The sequence below is a fragment of the Cucurbita pepo genome, chromosome LG13 (assembly GCF_002806865.2).
Source record: "Cucurbita pepo subsp. pepo cultivar mu-cu-16 chromosome LG13, ASM280686v2, whole genome shotgun sequence".
NCBI lineage: Eukaryota > Viridiplantae > Streptophyta > Magnoliopsida > Cucurbitales > Cucurbitaceae > Cucurbita > Cucurbita pepo.
The window spans coordinates 5284063-5305489 of NC_036650.1; the positions used below are offsets into that span (position 1 = coordinate 5284063).

Here is a 21427-nt window from a genome sequence, read left to right on the forward strand (position 1 = left end):
GGGGGGGGGGAAGCACATAAGCAATATGCAAAAGCTAAAACTACAAGTAACAATATAGGCGAGAAAGAGAGTTACCAGAACATATTCAGAATTTGTCCTGCACCCCACCCGCTCATTCGCTGACATTCCCATCGCAGGAGTCACTCCCATCGTTCCGCCCCCCAAACGGCCACCATAGCGGCACTCTAAACCTCCTCTCAACACGCCCACTATTGCTTCCTCTGTTTCCTGACCCTGATTCTTCTCCGGAAGATTCATTCGCCTGCACCTGGCTTGCACGAGTTCGATTCTCGTAATCAGAATCATCTGTAGGCAACTCGAACCGGCAAACAGGGCATGAATTATGCAATTCAAGCCAAGGCAATATACAATAATCGTGAAATACATGCTTGCAGGGCATCTGCTTAACCTCAGTATCTTTTTCAAACCCATCAATGCAGACGGCACACTGGTTCATTTCCGAATTCAGAAGATCCTCTGTAACAGTCATAGTCGGAAGCTTCTCAATCGCCGATTTAGACGCCGGAGGAGTTCCATATCGGTTCGGATCATTGTCAGCCAGTAATTGAATTAGCTGCTCAAGGCCTGGTCCAATGAAGTAATCGCCAACATTTTGAGGCATCGAAAAGCCAGAGTGGGAAGCATGGCGCGGAATTTCAAACACAACATCCGCACCACTATCGAAGATGCCCCGTAAATGATTCTGAAGAAAAACAAAGGGGTCATACGGCTCAGGCTGAACTGACGAATTGGATTGGGAAGCCAAACTTAAAGTTCTTGAAAATAAACCAGGATTTTGAAGATCAACAACCGTCGAAGAGGAAACAACAAGAGGATTAAAACCACGGAAAGGATCGGGAAGGAGAAGTGTTCCGCGATCAAGATTGACATTCGAGTTGGAATTGGAATTCTCGTACTCTTCAAGAAACCCCTCATTACAAAACGGACACAGAGGATCCGATGAAGGGGATACAATAACAGTAACGGCGCGATCACACTGGTGGCAGAAGAAAGGCTTGTCGACGGCGGCGAGACTGGCGGTGGAGAACATTGTGGTGCGGCGAAGAAGATACAAACACCCGCCGAAAACCAACGAGAGATTCGCCTAAAAAGAGAAGAAAAAGAGGATTTTATGTTAGAGAATTCGAAGAGACGAGAAAAGGATTGGGAAAACAATGGGCGAAGAGGAAGAACGGCGGGTTTATTTGTGTCGACGCCATCGTCGTCAACTCCATTGGCTGTTGAGGAGTGATGATTCTCGTCTTCAGTGCAATTGGCTCTTGAAGATTCTCGACGTCCTCAGAAGATTCCAGATATCTCTGAATTTGTTCCATTATTTTATTTATCAGATTTTCCATCTAATTTTAAATATGTATTTTATTTTTTATTCTTCAAATTTTTACATTTATTTTGCAGTTGAGATATTTACGGGCATAATATTTACCGGTTTATTTTTTCAAAAAAAAAAATAATTATTTTTAAGTTTTTATTTTTCAATATAATCTTTATTAAAAATTATTAAAAAAATCATAATAAAATAAATATATATATATATATATATAATTTTTTAATTTTTTATTTTAATACTACAACATAATTTTTAACTAACAATCTACCACCTAAAATTTAGTTTTATTATTATAATTAAAGTCTCACAATTAATTAATTAAATTTTTAATACATATTTAAAATATATTTATATTAAACAAGTGAGGAATTGGATGGCGGGGTAACAATATAATTCTATTTCCAACCACATTTATCGAACAGTGAAATTATTCCCTCTCCCAAGTTACCGCAGATAAAGTAGACATCTCTAAAATGAATATCATGTCACGAATGTCGAGTTATTGACAAAATAATGCTCATAAGTTAGGTAGAGCCTACGATGCATTATTTTATTTAGGAGTGGTAAGATATCTTAATGCCATTTATATTCATATAATGAGGGATTATAACAATTAATTTTTTTAAAAAATCATTAATATTCTTAAATGGGTATTTAAAAAAAAAAAAAAGAGTATTAATGAAATTTTAAAAATAATTTTAGATTATCAAGTTTTTTTTTACTTTTATTTTAAAGAAACGTTAATAAATATGTAGTTCAAAATCATTGGATTAATTGAAAATATTTTTTAAAAAAGGGGTTTAAATCAAAAGGTACTTAAAATATAAAGATTTTAATGTAACTTATACTTTGTTCTAAGAAATATTTCAATTGGCCAAATTCTTGACAATGTCTGATCATTACATACATACCTGATAGATATGCACCTGCAGAGTCTAAACCCTCAATAAGTTATTCAAACAGATTCAATCATTTATATCGACACGTACCTGGCGAGTCTTGATCTTGGTTTCTAACGTCCGAGTACGAATCCGAGCAGCTCTGTGATAACTGGCAAAACAACAGAAACCTAACAGAAATAGAATTTTGGAAGGGAGTATGAGGGTTCCAAAACATGCATATCATGCTAGTGCATTTGACTTCCCCATTATGGCAGCAGCAGCAATGTTATCTATACAAAAATGCCAAAAAGGGGTCGAAAGCGATACCCCGAATCTCGTAGCTGATAAATGACATAGCGGCATAAGTTATTGATGAACTATTATATCATACAAGGGAGTAACAGAGCCAATGAATCATTGTACAAAATGTATGGGGCATAGTTCTACTGCTACAAAACAGTTGGTATCACAAAAGTTCAGGATTAGTCATCCTACATACCAACTCAAACCTTGTGCACATTCTTCTGGTCATAGGATCGCCCCCGAGGCTGTTTCGAGTTCGAAATATAGATTGAAATCAACTTCAAATGCCAACAAGAACTCAGACGAATGAATGTGTGAATTCAGAATAGTTTGACTAACCTCATAAGAAATATCCTAAATTAGGCAAATCACTTGCACTTTTCCTTCAAACAAGCAATTGTCGCTTTCATAGCATGAACGCTCATTTTCTTTACCTGTTTCAAGCATAGGTCATGATAGAAACTTGCTTCCAATCAGCAGACAGATATGTTTTTGTTATAAAAAGGTTATCAGACAGCCACATAAACAATATGTTCCCGACAAAACAAAAACATGGTCAGACATTAATCGACGAGACGAGGTTGATGAGAGATAATGATGAATTACCTCCAACTTGTCCTCCTTAGCCCAATGATTTGACGGAAGTCTGCGAAATTCTTCAGTCAAGTGGATGCACTCTCCCACGTTCTCAGGTGAGACAAAGTCCATAGCAACCTTTATGCATGACTATGTGGAACATGAATTGGAACGTAATTAGAATAATAGCCTAACAAATACATCAATATTAATAAAAATACATATTGTACCATGCAAATGTGCTTGATTTGATAATACAAAAAAAAATGCATTTTTAGTTGGCATATATATTCTTAAAACTGAACAAGGATAAGCTTAAGAATGAATACTATCTATTACCAAACTTGAGGAGAGTGTCAAAGGAAATTTGTGTAATCCCATTAAATAAGAAAGTAGCTTAGGAGTATTACTGTGAGATCTCATATCGGTTGGGGAGGAGAACAAAACATTTTTTATAAGGGTGTGGAACATCTCCCTAGCAGACACGTTTTAAAAGCTTTTAAGGAGAAGCCCAAAAGAAAAAGCCCAAAGAGGACAACATCTACTAGCAGTGGGCTTGGGCTATTACAAATGGTATCAAAGTTAGACACCGGGCAATGTGCCAGCGAGGATGCTGAGCCCCAAGGGGGGTGGATACGAGGCGGTGTGTCAGTAAGGACGTTGAAACCCAAAGGGGGTAGATTGGGGGGTTCCACATTGATTGGAGAAGGGAACGAGTGCCAGCAAAGATGTTGAACCCCAAAGGGGGTGGATTGTAAGATGTAGATTGGGAGGTACATTGATTGGAGAAGGGAACGAGTGCGAACGAGGACGTTGGGCCCCAAAAAGGGTGGATTGTGAAATTCCACATTGGTGGTGGGGAGGAGGGAGAATGAAGCATTCTTTGAAGGGAAACCTGAAAGGGAAAGCCCAAACAAGACGAAACATTCTTTATAAGGGTGTGAAAACCTCTTCCTAGAAGACGCGTTTTAAAAACTTTGAGGGGAAACCCAAAAAGGAAATCCCAAACAGAACATTATCTACTAGCGATGAGCTTGACCTAGGCTGTTACAACTATATTTGTTGGATTTATTACTTAATATCTAGGATTATTATTGAGATTTGGTTACATAGTATTAGATTATTATTTAGATTTAGTTACCTAGTAATTAAGGATTATTATTATTAGATTTAGTTACTTACAAGTCTTTCCTAAACAACAGCAGTCCAAAACAGCAATCTAATTTAGACTTGCAACATGAGAAAAACAGCCGTCTAATTTAGATTTGCAACATGGTATCAAAGCCTAAAACCAAACCCTAACTCAATCAGTGAAGCCTACATAAACCAAACCCTAACTCAATCAGTGAAGCCTACATAGCTGCCGACCTTCTGTGCATTATAGCAACCAATCGCTGCTACTTCCTTCAACCGAGTATCACAATAACTCATCCAATCAAGTATCACAGTCCATCGCAAGGTCACCATTGCGAAGTCCAACTTTCTACTTCTGCTTCCAAGTTGCAAGAATACCCTCAAACCACTGTCGCATCAAGTCCACTACCGCCTACAACCACTATATTCCACTATTGATCATAGACCATAATGCCAACCTTTGTATAAAGGTTGCTATTGGACCTAGTACAGTGTGATGGGGCAGCCTTGCTCGGTTATGCAGTTTGTGGAATGAATGTTGCTATATCACAAAAAGGGAGTTCCTATTTTTGGTCCCAACAAGCTTCAACCCTAATTCCAACAATTTTCCAAATGATCGAATCGTTGTCAAGACTGCACGGAGAGCTCTCCACTGCCCTTCAACCATCCACTTGACCAAATTTATTCAGAGTCTCATAGCTACAAATCTTCCACCTTGACCAAATTTATTCAAAGCCTTCATTGCTACTGATCTTCTTCTACGGAATCTTCATCGCTACCGATCATCTACCTTAATAAATGTATTCGAAGCCTTCACAGCTACCGTTGACAAATTTATCCAAAGCCTTCATAGCTCATTGAACAATTTGTTCAGAGCCTTAATAGCCACCGATCATCCACTTGGACCAAATTTATTCAGAGCATTCATAACTACCGTTGAAGTCATGTCGTCAAAATCGTGAGGTCAATATTGCACATAAGTCTATTCAGTCCAAGATGATTAATAGATATATTCATTTTCACCTTGAAGGGAAGTGTCAAAAAAATTAGTCTTAAAGTTGGGAGATATTTGTATAATTCGTTAGTTAATAACGATATTTGTGATGCATTAGATAACGAAAACAGTTGACACATAAGTCTATCCCATCCAAGCTGAGTAATAGAAATATTCATTCTCAGCTTGAGGGGAGTGTCAAAAAATTAGCCCTAAAGTTGGGAGATATTTACACAAGTCTATCCCGTCCAAGCTGAGTAATAGAAATATTCATTATTGGCTTGAGGGAGAGTGTCAAAAAATCAGCCTAAAGTAGGAGATATTTGTATAATTTGTGAGTTAATAACGATATTTGTAATCCATTAAATAACTATGACCTTCCCAATTTATCTTATTTAATTTATTTAGATTTAGTGGCTGGCCAGTATATAGGGATTATTATATTGGTTGGATTTATTTAGACTTAGCTACTTAGTATTTAGATTTAGTTACCTAGTATCTAAGTTAATAATTTAGAATTAGTTCTAGAGATTATTAGTAGATTTAGTTATCTTATAGGAATTTTTTTTAGATTACTTAGTATCTAATAGATTATTTATTAATTTGGATTTAGTTAGTCTTTTCCTATAAAAGGGACATGAAATTCTCTGAAAAGAAGAAAAAACAAAACAGCATTCGAATTTAAACTTGCAACAAATACCATTCTGAATAAATGGATAATGAACTGACACAAATCTTGAAATGTAAGAGTAAAACCAAAAGGTCCAACCAGTGAAGAATCAGCTAAAAAAAGAATCAAGTTTTTTTTTATATATAAAAACCAAGTTCGTTCATGTGGGCTGTGTATCCTGACCAAGTTGTGTTTCTAGATGCAATAAGGACCAGCTAATATCTAACCAAGTTAAAATATGTGTGCCCAAATGTCTGAATCTTCAACCCCACATGTGATTGAACTCTCAAACGAAAAAAAAAAACAAAAAAAGAAAGATGAGCAAAAAAACTACCTGATTAGAATTGCTATCAAGAAGACATTTTTTTAAAAAGCATACAATCACATCAATCAGTTTTTAAAGAACACAATAGATACCTTTAAGTTTCTGACTTGATGAGGACAACCAGCAGGAATAAAGACAGCATCTCCCAGATTTTGGACAAACGTCCAAGGTTCAATTCCTATACAAAAAGCAAGCAGAAGAAGATTATTGTCAAGAATGATGATGATAAAAAAAAAAGTGTAGCCTAATAACACGACAGTCTAACCATATTCCTCCTTGAGCTTTCTTTTGTGTTCCAAGGTCAAATAAAATGACTGATCATGCACTGGATGAAACACCTGGATTACCAAAGCAAGAACACCTAGTAAACACATTACTTCATAAGCTTGCTCTAATCTATAGTCAATGCAAAACAAGTCCAGTTCAAATATAATGCAAACAGCTTGAGCCAACTAGCAAAGAGCATCACAAGGTAGAACATTCCTCTATGTTTCCTTCAAAGCAACTGATAGCATTTTGGGCAGATAGGAGAGAATTGATTTCCTTTTTCTTTTTACTTCAAAATGGAATAAACAATGAGGCCCAATTGAACAAAGGATACTTCATAATATTGCATATTTATAATTATAAAGAACTATGATTTGCTATCTTAATATCAAAATAATTAAAGAATACAAGTCCAATTGATGATCATAGTAACCTGTGGAACTGGACCAGCGTGGATATGCCGAAATTCTCTGAAATGATTGTTGAGATATTGCTGCAGCAGCGGGACATCTTGCCTACGAAAAATGTCCCAAAGTGCACCACCTTCAGGCGCCTCCCAATTTTCCATTGCTTCTGATATTTTCGCATCACTGCAAGTTTCTTCAGCTAGATTTACCTTTACAGACTCATCAGGGTCAGTTCCATTGGGTTCATTCAAACTTTGAAGATCACCCTCTTCAGCATCAGCTCTCTTAGGGCTAGATGCATTCTCCAAGACTGCATTATTGTTTTGATGACCAACTTCACAAGCAAGTTCCTTCCCATTTTCAGTCATGCTACAAGGGTCATTGCAAGACTTGCTTTTGTCAACAGTATTAGTATCAGTCGTGGCACCATAAATTTCTTTTTGGTCATGAGCAAGATGTTTTTCTTTTAATTCTTTAATACTATGTAAATGCTTGGGCTCAAGGGTGACATTGGTAACATGAGTAAGAACATTTACCTGAAACAAGCCAGCATAAGATTATTTTGATTCAAGTAAAAACAAGGCAACTAATCAAGTTAAAGGGTAAGAAACGAAGTAAAATAACAAGTGATAACAATCATTAAAGAAATAGGATTTGCATATTGTTTACTTTTATTGCTGTAAGCTGTAACATTTACCATTTCTTACCAGTATCAATCAAACATGATTTAAAGAAAAAATCTTAAAACATTATGCAAACCAAAATTCTTAAATGATGATAAATGAAGATCAACAATTAAATTTTTGTTATCAAAACAGATGATTTGAGACTTTAATACTCGCAAATGGAAATACTAGATCGTCAGAAGTTAAGAAATCAACCAGCCAACCTCCCTCATCACAGTACAAATTTTCAAGCAGCAGCTCAAACAAAATTTCCAAGGCACATGATAGAATACTCTTCAAATGAGCAATTCCCTTTAACAATCTCAAAACATTAAAAAAAAAAAAAAATGGTTTCTCTTAACTGACTGATGTGCAGATTCTTAAAGAATTATAGGGTGCAGAAGGAGACACCAGTAAGATGTGTAAATCTGTCTATCATGTGAAAGAGTTAGTCTGCCCAGTGCAAGAACTAGATATAATGAAACTGATCGTCTATGGAACAGTCTTAGCTACACCATATCCTGTAATAGACGATCTCATGCTGGCATATATGATGACTGATAAAAACTGGAAATAAAAAATCCATGAAGAATGGAATACTGATTATCTCAAATTTCAAACGGGAATATATATATAGCTCTACAAGATGAAAGAAAGTTAGATATTGACATACTGCATCAGACATATCACAATGAAGTTTGGTAACGGAGTCCCCACGACCAAGCTCCTGTGCAACTCCATAAGCAATATATGTCTTGGGTCCCATATCAGGTTTTAGAGATTTCTCCGGCAATTTAACAGCAAGATTTAGACTGCCTTTATAAGGATGTGTATATTCCTTGAAAGGTAAGCAACTGATGAATTCAGCATTATGACGAGGCAAGCATTTCTCAAAATGACTAGAAGGAGGCCAATCCTTGAGTTTAAGTATCCGGGGCCATAATTTCGCATCAAACTGACCATTGGTGTAATCGATAAAGAATTTGTGGATATTGACATCAAGCTGCAATTCAACAAGTCCATATTAGTTTACATAGTTTAAACATAAAGTTTACCCTAAAATATAATTATAAAATAAAAGGCATGTGCAGCTGAAAACTGATATATTTCAGTATTAAGGAGCAAGGACGCATTAATTCTCAAAAATAGATATTATCCAAATTGAAATTAGACCGTATCTCTAAAATGTACATAGATCTTGACCACAAAATTTTTATACATAAAAGGCCGGAAACCGCTGAATATTTCTGGTTGAGATTAAAGGCCATTAGTTTCATCTATCCAGAAGTTTTCCAGAATTTCCGCATTTAATTATTAACTTTAGGAATCACCAAAAGAAATAAAAAAGGGTTAGAAATTCGGAATGCAATCACCTGACAGCATCCAGACCAACTAAAACCCAATTTATCATATTAAAACTACAAGGTAAAGATAATTCTTTGCCTAGATGATCCTAACAAAAAATAATGTTTCATTTGCCAAATGTCAAGCTTTACCTAATGTGCAAAGTGAATGAACGACAGAGAAGAGCTATTAAATTCCTTTCAGGATTTGAAACCAAAATAAAGCACAGCTTTATAGTACAACGGTCAATTAAAAAAAATAACAAACAAAATAAGATAAACATTTTATTTCCTCAAGATGTTCTACTAGCATTCCTTATCTATTACTAGGGGTATGCTAAAAAACAAAAAAACCCAAACCCAACAGGTCAACTTAGGTATCCTTTTTGAACTTCAGGAAATTTTACTTCATGGGAAAATGAAAACCAAAATTTAATTTGGTTTTCAGAATTTATACGGGATTGAACGAGAGAAACAACACAGGTATCCCTTGATCCATCCTCTTTGTTCTATCTATCAAAATACAGCTCCCACCTCTCAGCCACTCTTCCACTCTCATATGGTTGCAGGCTTCTCTCCATCACTCAAGACTAGTCTATATGGATGCTTGATGGATTGAAAGTACCTCGTGGCTTAAAATTGGTCTCAATAACATTCCAGGCTTCCACTTCCTCACTCATTTGGATATCTGAAGCTTTTCCGATTTGTAATTCATTTTCCTTTGCATGCCTTCTTTCTTTTTATGTTACTTTCTTCCTTGCCAATAGCATGGTACAGAAAGGTATGTTAATTTTTGGGTTAAAATGTTAGTCTTTTGCTGTTAGTTTTTGGCTTTACTTCTGGATTACACGATGACCCTTTTTCCAGTATCTGTGGAATAAGAAACCTGTGATTAAGTTTCATTTTTTTTATGAATGAATTTTGAAGGGAAAAATAGTTCCCTATAGGGAGGGGTGCTAAAACTTTATTTCCCCATGTGTGCACACGAGTGTGGTAAGGGGGTCTGGTTTAGTTTGATGAAGCAATATGTGGAGTTTCCTTAAATTTTCAAGCTGAAGTGAGCAGAGAAATTATCTCACAACAAATTGGGGAGGAAATTAGAAGCTTTAAATTATCTCAATGTCTAGCAAAAGCAATTAAACTGACCTCACACCAATCCAAGCAATCAATGGCCTTAACTTCCAACTGCTGACCATGTTTCGTATGTGTAATTTGACGGAAGGCACGCCACATGACAAGGGGTTCCCAGCTCAAACCTGATGTATTTTCAAGAACATTGCTAACAATCACAGGCTCACCTTTGCTCCAATGCCACTGAAAATGCTTTAACTCTCCAGCTTGGATATCCCTTCCCCTAGGACAATATAAATAATTATCACTTGAACCTTGTCTGGAAGCAGCTTTCTTCAACACACCACTCTCAAGATCAATTTCACCACCTGAGTTAAAGCATGGGCACCACTTTCCTGCAGTTTCATCCACATCACTTATGTTGTGGGTTTTGGCAATTTCCTCTCCTTCATCCATCAGTTCAGAGATTGAATCTTCCAATATACATCTTAATTCTAGAAAACCATTACCACAACCACCCAAGTTGGGTGGTGGACAAGGAATCCTTCCATCTTTCTCCGCTCTCCATATGAATGCTGATTCCACATCATCTTTAGGACAAGACTCAGCAAGCACTTTGGCTTTTTTACTCACTCCACCATGCAAGTACTCAAATCCTTGATTAGTATATGGTATTATCTTTTTTTTCTCACAACACCGCATATCTCCTTCACGGACTTCTCGGCAACAATTGATGCAAAGGTCAAAAGAACAAGAAACACACGTTCGATGAAAATCAAAAATTGAGGTTCTACAAATGTCGCTGCAAATAGAAATTTTGATATCAGAATATCCTCAAACTAATACTACACACATATCGAGGGAAGAAATCTTATAAAGAATGCCTGTACCAGTACATCCGCTCGTTGTCTTCAAAATCTACCTTCTCCACCTTCAGATCATTAAGAGGCAAATCTGCCCAAAGTAACCCACCAATTATGAAGTAAAACATGATTGAATATAAATTTCTCTACATCAAATTACAAATTCGGTCCCAATGACTTGGAGGAAGTAAAAATTTAGTCTCTATAGCTTTAAAAGTTGGAACTTTGTCCTTATAGTTTGATAAAACCTCATACACAGCCTCTATGGTTTAATAAAACCCTTGGTTTTAAAGAACCATAGGGATGAATTCTTACTCTTAAACCATAGAGACTAAATTCTAACTTTCTCCTAACCATAGGAACCAAATTTCTGCTTGGTTCGTTCAGAAGGAGAAACTCGGAATCTTAGCTCTGATTGAATGTAATCTTTTGTCTAAATAAGAAGGTTATATTATATTATATATATAGATATAAACTCATCCTGTTGATTATTTTTTTACTATGATGGAAAAGAAAAGCTACTTGAAGAATTATGAAAACAAAATAACTACGTGATCCATTACAAGAAACTGAGCATATCCACAAAAAGAAATGGACCAATATATATTTCCATAACTGAATGGCCCAAAGATTATACAAAACTCCCATGTCAAAAAATTTGTTTCTGTTAAGCACTTAAGAAAAATGTAAATTCCTTAAATACACCCTACTGTACAAATATTAGTCCATTTATATGAGAATTTTTTAGGAAAAAAAAAATAGAATTCCAAATTAAACAGTTTTAGAACACTAAGAATGAGAATTGCTTATGAACGGAGTCAATGACTAAACCCTAATTCATAGATAACATAAAAGTACCTAGCCTTGTAGCTTCCTGTTTTTTCTCCAACATCTGTTCTTCATTTAGCCATCTTAGAAATGGTAGAAGTTTACTTAGTACATATTTTGCATGCTCAACCTCGCTGCCTTCTGTGAGCTCCGGTTCCATGTTCTTTAAATTCTATAAATACAAGAAATTATTAATTATAAAAAGAGAACGTCATCAAATGAACAAATAATACTCAAGAAGGAATCAGAGAAAAGGCTCACTTTGACAGGAACATCTAAACGCAAACATGCTTTGCAATTACAATTCCCACGGCAAACTGGGCAAGATTCTGCAATTTCCTCTTCTGATGTATGAGGGTACCTGCAGAATAAGAATTACACATAGTAATTTCCAAAGGGATAGGGAAGAATGAAAAAACCATAAACCATACAAACAAAGAAACATAAAAACTACAACTTCACCACATTACTGATTTTATAATTAGGATATAAGAACTTATTCAAATAAGTAACCTTTTCAAGAAGGCTTTAAGGACATAAAAACTCAAGATAAAGGTTCCTTTAGGTTCACCAAACTCTTGATTGGGTATGTTTATTTCCTCAATGACAATTCAAACGTCCATAAGATCAGAGTATGAAAAATATTTGGTTTTGTGGTCCTAAGTCCTGGAAGAATTTGTATTTGTGAAAAAGTCTTAAGTGCAGGCTTCAGCTTATAGAAACTATGATATGAACCAGGATGTCCTTGCTTTGCCTCGAAGACCAATCAAGCACTCAAGAGTCAATCAACTACAAATGGTTTTCAATACCGCCGTACAAACAGTGGTAAACTCAATTAATGAGGGTCTAAAGGGAAAATGAACCAAAGCTCTATACACTTGTTATTTTTAGGTGGTTATGTTTGGGTAAAAGTTATGACTTCTATGTTTAAGGGGGAATTGGTCTTTTAGCTAATTAGCTAAATAGACTAGTTTTAAATCATGATAAGAACATTGCATATATTACTTTTGGGTTTTTGAGTGAAACTTTTTGGCTTTGATGACAGAGATTCATCACCATTTTGCAATTCTTGAGTCTGAATTGTATGCCAAGAACAGTTGAGTAGGCTTGATCAACTTGCTTGTGGAGTGCTGAAACCTTGAGAAGAGTACCAACATTCCTTACCTCCTAATCAAGGTAATCATTATGTATTCCTTCCATTGGGAATGAAATCAAATAGATTTGAGGGTTTTTGTAATTGATGATTAGGGGTTCTCATAACAAAAGGTTTCATAATTTCAAATTACTAGATTTTCATATCAAACTGATCACTCTCTTCTAGCGGACGATATCTGTGTAAGGGAAGCAACAAAGATGCTTACCATCTATCCTTGGTTGGTTTCCCTTCCAACCTCAAACTTTAGTGGAAGCTATCAAACATCGATGGTCACTTAAAATAATAAAATAGGTCTTCTCCAACTTAAGCGTGCCTGCTCTTTCAACAAAAAGCAACTGCTTTAGCTCAATGCTATCCAGGCACTGCTCTGTGTAGTGTGGATTGAAAGAAATAAAATAGATCTTCCACAGTTTTAGAGTGGCTTCCCTTGAATAGAAAGCTGTTCTATGAGGTGTAGATTGAAAGAAATAAAATAGTTCTACAACTTTAGTATGGCTGCCCTTGAATAAAAACCTAACTTCTTTAGCTTAATGCTCCGTGCACTTAAATGAGAAGTAATGATTCCTTGGTTAGATTTAACTCTTCACTAAGGACATCAGTTATCCGGTATTTTGTACCAATATCCACAACCATTCTATTTCCTCCACCGGTGTTAACTGAATAGCCTTCTTATATCTCCAATGCTAGGACCAAGAACTAGATCTCCTTTAGTATCATAATTGGATACAGTCAGAAGAACCATTGAAGACCATAAGGATTGGATTCTAGATCCTTCAATCAAATTTTCTAGTAAATCGCAAGTAATACATCTCAAATTCTTCAATTGATTCTGCCTCACACTGTTAGTATAAAAATATGAAAGAAAAGAATATTCCCAAGAAAATCAATCGCTTTTATAAATCTATATACTTGGAAGGAATCAACAAAAAGGAAAGAATTAAAAGAAACAATAATAGTAATAATAAAAAAAAATTAAAAATCTCATCCCAACATCTAAATCTCTTTGAGTTGGTGCGACCTCAGTATAAATTAAAATGAAAGGCATGTGTTCTCAAGTTCCCCTTCCACTTNTCTTCTAGCGGACGATATCTGTGTAAGGGAAGCAACAAAGATGCTTACCATCTATCCTTGGTTGGTTTCCCTTCCAACCTCAAACTTTAGTGGAAGCTATCAAACATCGATGGTCACTTAAAATAATAAAATAGGTCTTCTCCAACTTAAGCGTGCCTGCTCTTTCAACAAAAAGCAACTGCTTTAGCTCAATGCTATCCAGGCACTGCTCTGTGTAGTGTGGATTGAAAGAAATAAAATAGATCTTCCACAGTTTTAGAGTGGCTTCCCTTGAATAGAAAGCTGTTCTATGAGGTGTAGATTGAAAGAAATAAAATAGTTCTACAACTTTAGTATGGCTGCCCTTGAATAAAAACCTAACTTCTTTAGCTTAATGCTCCGTGCACTTAAATGAGAAGTAATGATTCCTTGGTTAGATTTAACTCTTCACTAAGGACATCAGTTATCCGGTATTTTGTACCAATATCCACAACCATTCTATTTCCTCCACCGGTGTTAACTGAATAGCCTTCTTATATCTCCAATGCTAGGACCAAGAACTAGATCTCCTTTAGTATCATAATTGGATACAGTCAGAAGAACCATTGAAGACCATAAGGATTGGATTCTAGATCCTTCAATCAAATTTTCTAGTAAATCGCAAGTAATACATCTCAAATTCTTCAATTGATTCTGCCTCACACTGTTAGTATAAAAATATGAAAGAAAAGAATATTCCCAAGAAAATCAATCGCTTTTATAAATCTATATACTTGGAAGGAATCAACAAAAAGGAAAGAATTAAAAGAAACAATAATAGTAATAATAAAAAAAAATTAAAAATCTCATCCCAACATCTAAATCTCTTTGAGTTGGTGCGACCTCAGTATAAATTAAAATGAAAGGCATGTGTTCTCAAGTTCCCCTTCCACTTATTAATGGTCTAGCCTAATCCTGCAGACTTTCAAATTAAAGTGATGCGTCTCCCGACAGTTTGGAAGAAACTCTAGGGCAGATTCTCTGTGGGTATGCTGCCAAACCGTTAATTTAAGAACTATAGTTAGAAAGTAACATAAGTGAAGTGCCTGTAAATGAACTCCCCGTATAGAGAGGATTTCCTGTCCTCCACTGGTGTTTTTCTTCAGTTATGATAGTTATTACTTACGAGGGGGGAAAAGCACATTTAGCTTAAATTGTGGGATAGAATGTCCTAACAATACCATGAGAGATCACCACTGCAGTCTACAGTTGGAATAACTGATAAACATTCCACTAGTACCATGAGAGACCAAGAACTAGTAGAGCATCAGTTTATGGCCACAAGTGCATGTGCTAGTCCAAATCATATTCATGTCATAGCATTGTACCACCCACCAAATACCGAGAGGGCAAAACGTTGCGAGTCTTTCAGTTAAGTACTTGTCTACTGAAACTATTAAATGTAGGCCTTCATTACGTTAGAATGATATGCATCCTACAATGCATTGCTTGCTACATATTAATCGATCCCCACCTCTCCCACCATCAAGGTAAGAGTACAAACTCAACAATGTGCATGATAAACATCCAGCTATAAGCACACCACGCCCATTGACATACATCCACAAAGTAAATAAACAATCAAGCATAAATAATCCTGCTAACTTAACAGTATAAACAAGGGCGAAAAAGTTGGGAAGTCAATAAGGAAGATTTGCCTACCAATTCTGCAAACAAGGGATACAATATCGCTTCCTCCTACATTTAGTACAACGTACCACACGGCCCTTATCATTCCTCTGGCACTGATGGCACATTAAAGATATCTTCTCGATGAACTGTTAATTCACATGGGAAAAAGACGATCATAACAGTAATAAGCAAGAAAAAACAAAGAAATGCACTAATCAGAAACTGTCAATTCTTACTTCCGGATCCAACTTGTTGATTCTTTTCTCGCCCTCCGGTTTGACAACTATTTGCTTTCTTTGCGCATATTTTCCACCGCGTTTCCTTCTAGAAGAGCCTCTCCTATTTCCAGAATCGCCAGAATTTGTCTCCCTAACATCGTCTGCTTCTTCCACAGGACTCCGTTGCTCTTCTTCCTCAAACACATTCCGATTCGAAGAAAATACCTTCTTTTTCCTACCCCTTCGCCCAGGCTTCTTGAGAGGAATCTCCTCTTCATCATCTTCTTCCACAGGACTCCGTTGCTCTTCCTTGTCAGATACATTCCGGTTCGAAGAAAATCCCTTCTTTTTCCTACCCCTTCGCCCAGGCTTCCTGAAAGAAATCTCCTCTTTATCATCTTCTTCCATAGGACTCCGTTGCTCTTCCTTGTCAGATACATTCTGATTCGAAGAAAATACCTTCTTCTTCCTACCCCTTCGCCCAGAATTCTTGAAAGGAATCTTATCGTCATCATCAGACTCGTCAAACTCGTAAACCTCATCGTTGTACGAAACTCTCGCCTTCTTCCTCAAACTCCTAGTCGGACTCGTAATAGAAACCCCACATTCCAATCCACCATCTTCCCCACCATTAAAACCCTTCTCCTCCTCGCCATTGTCCTCCCCTTCAGTTCGCCGCAGAGTCTTTCCATCTTCACCTTCCGTAACCAATCCATCCTCCTCTTCTCTCTTCGTCCCCCATTGCACCTCGTGTTCCCCGTCGCCCAAAATTCCATTATCAACGCCTCCAACTTCAGTCCCTCCATCGCCACGCCCTTCCTTGATTTCAGTAATTTCACGCTCCGCAACAGTCTCCGGCCGCCGCCTCTTTCTACCTCGCGCCATACAGGAAGGAAGGAGAGAGGAAGCTGAATCGAAAGAAGAAACAGTAGAAGGAAGCCGAATTGAGAGATAAGATGAACGAGATGAAGAAGCAGAAGAAGAGAGAGCTTGGGAGCATCTAGCGGTGTGAAGGAGAAGATCGTAAAAGTAGAGGAGGGTTTGGGGAGAAACTGTGGGTAGACTTCCAAATTTTCCCACTTGTTTTCCTAAAACTGGCGCCGAAATTTGGAGGGTTTTTGCCTTCATTTTACTGTGGTTAAAAAATATTTGGAGGGAAATTTATCCATCAATTATTAATTACTGGAGTTGTTGCCCTGGTTAGATTGGGTAAAAAAAATAAAAAAAAATTCACCCGTTTACAATTCAACTCAACTATTGTTGTCTAGTTTTTTTATTATTATTTTAATTGTTTAAATAACTCTATTCATCTTAGCTAAAATCTTATAAAACTCAGAACTTTAATAATAAAGTCAAACTTTTTTAGTTTTCATAATAATCTTAAAAGTCGGGTTGGGTTGGGAGTTGACCCGACAGAAAAATGTCAACCTACTTCTTAGTTTTCATAATAATATTAAAGGTTGGGTTAGGTTGGGGAGTTGACCCGACAAAAAAATGTCAACCTACTTCTTAGTTTTCATAATAATTTAAAAAGTCGGGTTGGGTTGGGGAGTTGACCCGACAAAAAAATGTCCACATGTTTTTTAGTTTTCATAATAATCTTAAAAGTCGGGTTGGTTTGGAGAGTTGACCCGATAGAAAAATGTCAACCTGCAAACTAACTTGAATTCTTCGATTTTCAGCAAAATTCAACCCAACCCAAATTGAAAAAAAAAAAAAAAAAAAAAAAANAACATTCATCGATTTAATTGGATGATTATGGTTGATTGAGTTCTCAGGTGGTATAAACACTCTGATTGTTTACGTGCTAATATAGCACCGTTATGTATTTAACTGTAAAAGGAAAAAACTATTCATTCTCCTTGAATGTTGAGTTGGTGAGCTTCCGCCTTTTAAACCCTACTTTAAATTTACACGTATTTAAATTAAAAAATAATCTATTCTTTTTGTAAAGACGTTTTCTATAGCAAACGGTCGTAGGGAGACGAGTCTTTGATCCATGGACCTCTGATCCCTTTCGTTTTATTTAATAGTTTGCTCGAGTTGGATCGAAATTTTTTACATGTGAACGAGTATCGATCTCGAGATCTCGTACTCCTTTTAACAATGTGGATACTCGTTGATGAGGAAGAAAGCCCATTGAGGGCAAGCAGGAGCCCAAGAGACAGAGCTACTGAGGCGACCACTCATTAATAGGCCCTTTTTTCTTGATCCTTTTGATCTTCTGAGCATCATTTCCTGCAGCTTGTGAGAAATGTGTATCAATTTCAGGTCCTCTTCTGGCCATGGAACCATTGGATTGTATGCGAGCACGGTTGGACCGACCGACGACGTGCGAGTCGGGATTTAGCTTCCTCTTCATCTCATCATGTAAGATCATCCTTTTACATTCTTCAATATGAACAAAAATCATAAGTATATCGAAGTCTCGAGATCGAGCCTGTGAACGGAGTGCTCGATAGCAAGAAAACTCTTGTCGTCATCTCTTAGAGCCAGCATTCTTCATCCCACAGCGTCTCCTGACGTGTGCAAAAATGGGAGAGAGGTCATGAAGACCGGAGGAGTGTAAAGTGACAAAGAGAGTGGCATGGATTGACATGTAGCTTTGGCTTACGCGCTGTAATTCTCTTGCCAATTTCTTTTGGCTCGGAATCGAAAAAATGTTGACTTTCTATCTACTTGTATCGGTCTTTTGACTTTCATGTGGATTTATTATGTCGGTTTGAATTTATAGGACTAAAAGAATAGAAGCATTCGGAAACATTCTAACTGTCCGAGCCATGGGTCAATCCCATTGCATGCATCTAGGATAAGCCCATTGTTCACCTAAGGGACGCTTTCGTCAAAGTCTTAGATTGGTGACCAAATTACTTATCCTTATTGTTTCGCATGATATATAAATTTAAAAAAGTTATTAGTGTTGTTTATTCAGTAAAGATTGTTATTGAATAAAGTGAACTTTACGATCATTAATCTAAATCCAATAAACTAAGAACACTCTGGCTATAGTATGATTACTTGAACTATATGTAGATTAGGTCCATTAGGTCCCTCTGCTAGCTCATATCGGACTAAACCATAGAACAGTGTGACGAATGAGTTCGAAGTGTTCGAATTCAAATTAGGGAATATGCGCTACATATATACGATATATTTAACCGCATTTTTGTTTTATTTACGAATTAAACAAAAAGATAGAATATGAGATATTTAAATAAGATTTAAATATCTTAATCAATTATGTGTCGAATTGATTGAACTTGTCATTTGAATTAATATTAAATATTAATTAATCATTTAATATTAATTTAATTTGAAATTAATTATTCAAATTAATTGTTGAATTAAAATGAATAAATTAACTTCATTTAATGGAAAAATACATGTGAGTGGAATTTTGAGGTGTCAAAATTTGGTGATCCCAAACTTACATGAACATGTAAACATGACTCTTTAAATAGAGTGATCATGGTACATGGAAAGTCTTCTTCTTGGTGAAAAACCTTGAGAAAAAACCTCTCACAAACACTCTCTTCATATATACAAAATCCCTCCCAAGTTTAGTCACTCACCGGATTCCACAATTCCGTTCTAAAGCCGGAGGATAGTGGAGAAGATACTAGTGGTGGTTCGAAACTGGTTCGTGAGGAAAAAGAAGTTTGAACTACAAGAGATTAGTATTCAAATTCATTAAGTTTTAATACATGTGAACATACTAGTTATTTATTATAATTGATGTTCTAAAAGTGTCTAAGATCCAAATTGCTTCCGCAGGTATTATATTAACACCATCAAATATATATATATATATATATATATATATAANAAACATAAGAGTGGATCAAGTTCAAGTATATAATCAAAATAATTTATAGTATAAGGATAAGACTGAGTACCTTATTGTGGGGATACTATGGATGCGGCCCACTTNTATTATATTAACACCATCAAATATATATATATATATATATATATATATAAATAAATTAATAAATAAATAAATAAGTTGAAGGATATTATTGTTATTTTAAAAAATTAACATGTATTTTTTAAACATTCTACTTTAACCCTTTCATGCTATAATAAATATATTTTTAATTTATTAAACCAATTTTAAAGATATTACTAAAAAATTTGAAGTTCAATATTTTTTAAATCTAAAAAAAAAAAAAACAAAGTATTAACTATTTACATTAAAAAAAAAACCTTAAATACAATTTTTTAACTTTTTAAAAAGCTTAAGATTATTTTAAAATGGATTATAATTTTTTTTAGACAAAATCTAAAATTCAGTCTTTTATTTAAAAATTTATAAATTAAAATTAAACATTTTAAAATCATAAAACTTACAAAAAAAAAAAAAAAAAAAAAAAAAAAAAAAAAAAAAAAAAAAAAAAAAAAAAAAAAAAAAAAAAAAAAAAAAAAAAAAAAAAAAAAAAAAANCAGGTTAATGAGTTTAATCGGTTAATCTTGAATCGTTGGAGCCCATGATCTGTAGGTCCATTAGGTCCCTCTGCTGGCTCATATCGGACTAAACCATAGAACAGTGTGACAAGTGAGTTCGAAGTGTTCGAATTCAAATTAGGGAATTTGCGCTACATATATACGATATATTTAACCGCATTTTTGTTTTATTTACGAATTAAACAAAAAGATAGAATATGAGATATTTAAATAAGATTTAAATATCTTAATCAATTATGTGTCGAATTGATTGAACTTGTCATTTGAATTAATATTAAATATTAATTAATCATTTAATATTAATTTAATTTGAAATTAATTATTCAAATTAATTGTTGAATTAAAATGAATAAATTAACTTCATTTAATGGAAAAATACATGTGAGTGGAATTTTGAGGTGTCAAAATTTGGTGATCCCAAACTTACATGAACATGTAAACATGACTCTTTAAATAGAGTGATCATGGTACATGGAAAGTCTTCTTCTTGGTGAAAAACCTTGAGAAAAAACCTCTCACAAACACTCTCTTCATATATACAAAATCCCTCCCAAGTTTAGTAACTCACCGNAAGCCGGAGGATAGTGGAGAAGATACTAGTGGTGGTTCGAAACTGGTTCGTGAGGAAAAAGAAGTTTGAACTACAAGAGATTAGTATTCAAATTCATTAAGTTTTAATACATGTGAACATACTAGTTATTTATTATAATTGATGTTCTAAAAGTGTCTAAGATCCAAATTGCTTCCGCAGGTATTATATTAACACCATCAAATATATATATATATATATATATATATATAAATAAATTAATAAATAAATAAATAAGTTGAAGGATATTATTGTTATTTTAAAAAATTAACATGTATTTTTTAAACATTCTACTTTAACCCTTTCATGCTATAATAAATATATTTTTAATTTATTAAACCAATTTTAAAGATATTACTAAAAAATTTGAAGTTCAATATTTTTTAAATCTAAAAAAAAAAAAAACAAAGTATTAACTATTTACATTAAAAAAAAAACCTTAAATACAATTTTTTAACTTTTTAAAAAGCTTAAGATTATTTTAAAATGGATTATAATTTTTTTTAGACAAAATCTAAAATTCAGTCTTTTATTTAAAAATTTATAAATTAAAATTAAACATTTTAAAATCATAAAACTTACAAAAAAAAAAAAAAAAAAAAAA

General features: G+C 34.8%; 2 protein-coding genes across 2 annotated transcripts in view; both read right to left on the reverse strand.

Annotated features, from left to right (window-relative positions):
- The window catches only part of LOC111809360 (E3 ubiquitin-protein ligase RING1-like), a 4333-nt gene extending 3013 nt beyond the window's left edge, over positions 1 to 1320 (reverse strand). Inside the window, exon 1 of the mRNA XM_023695807.1 lies at positions 76 to 1320. Coding sequence (XP_023551575.1) covers positions 113 to 1051 — 939 coding nt within the window. The 5' untranslated portion in view covers positions 1052 to 1320 and the 3' untranslated portion in view covers positions 76 to 112. The remainder of the gene's footprint in view (positions 1 to 75) is intronic.
- Positions 1321 to 2453: 1133 nt separating this feature from the next.
- Positions 2454 to 16843, reverse strand: LOC111809358 (lysine-specific demethylase JMJ25-like). The gene is made up of 13 exons (XM_023695806.1): positions 15789 to 16843; positions 15583 to 15698; positions 11937 to 12036; positions 11706 to 11847; positions 10875 to 10938; positions 10060 to 10786; positions 8244 to 8573; positions 6932 to 7441; positions 6497 to 6569; positions 6324 to 6409; positions 3139 to 3258; positions 2872 to 2966; positions 2454 to 2777 (listed from the first exon to the last, which is right to left on the reverse strand). Exons 1-12 carry the CDS (start codon positions 16653 to 16655, stop codon positions 2901 to 2903), a joined length of 3201 nt encoding a protein of 1066 aa, XP_023551574.1. The 5' UTR covers positions 16656 to 16843; the 3' UTR covers positions 2454 to 2777; positions 2872 to 2900.
- Positions 16844 to 21427: the final 4584 nt, after the last annotated feature.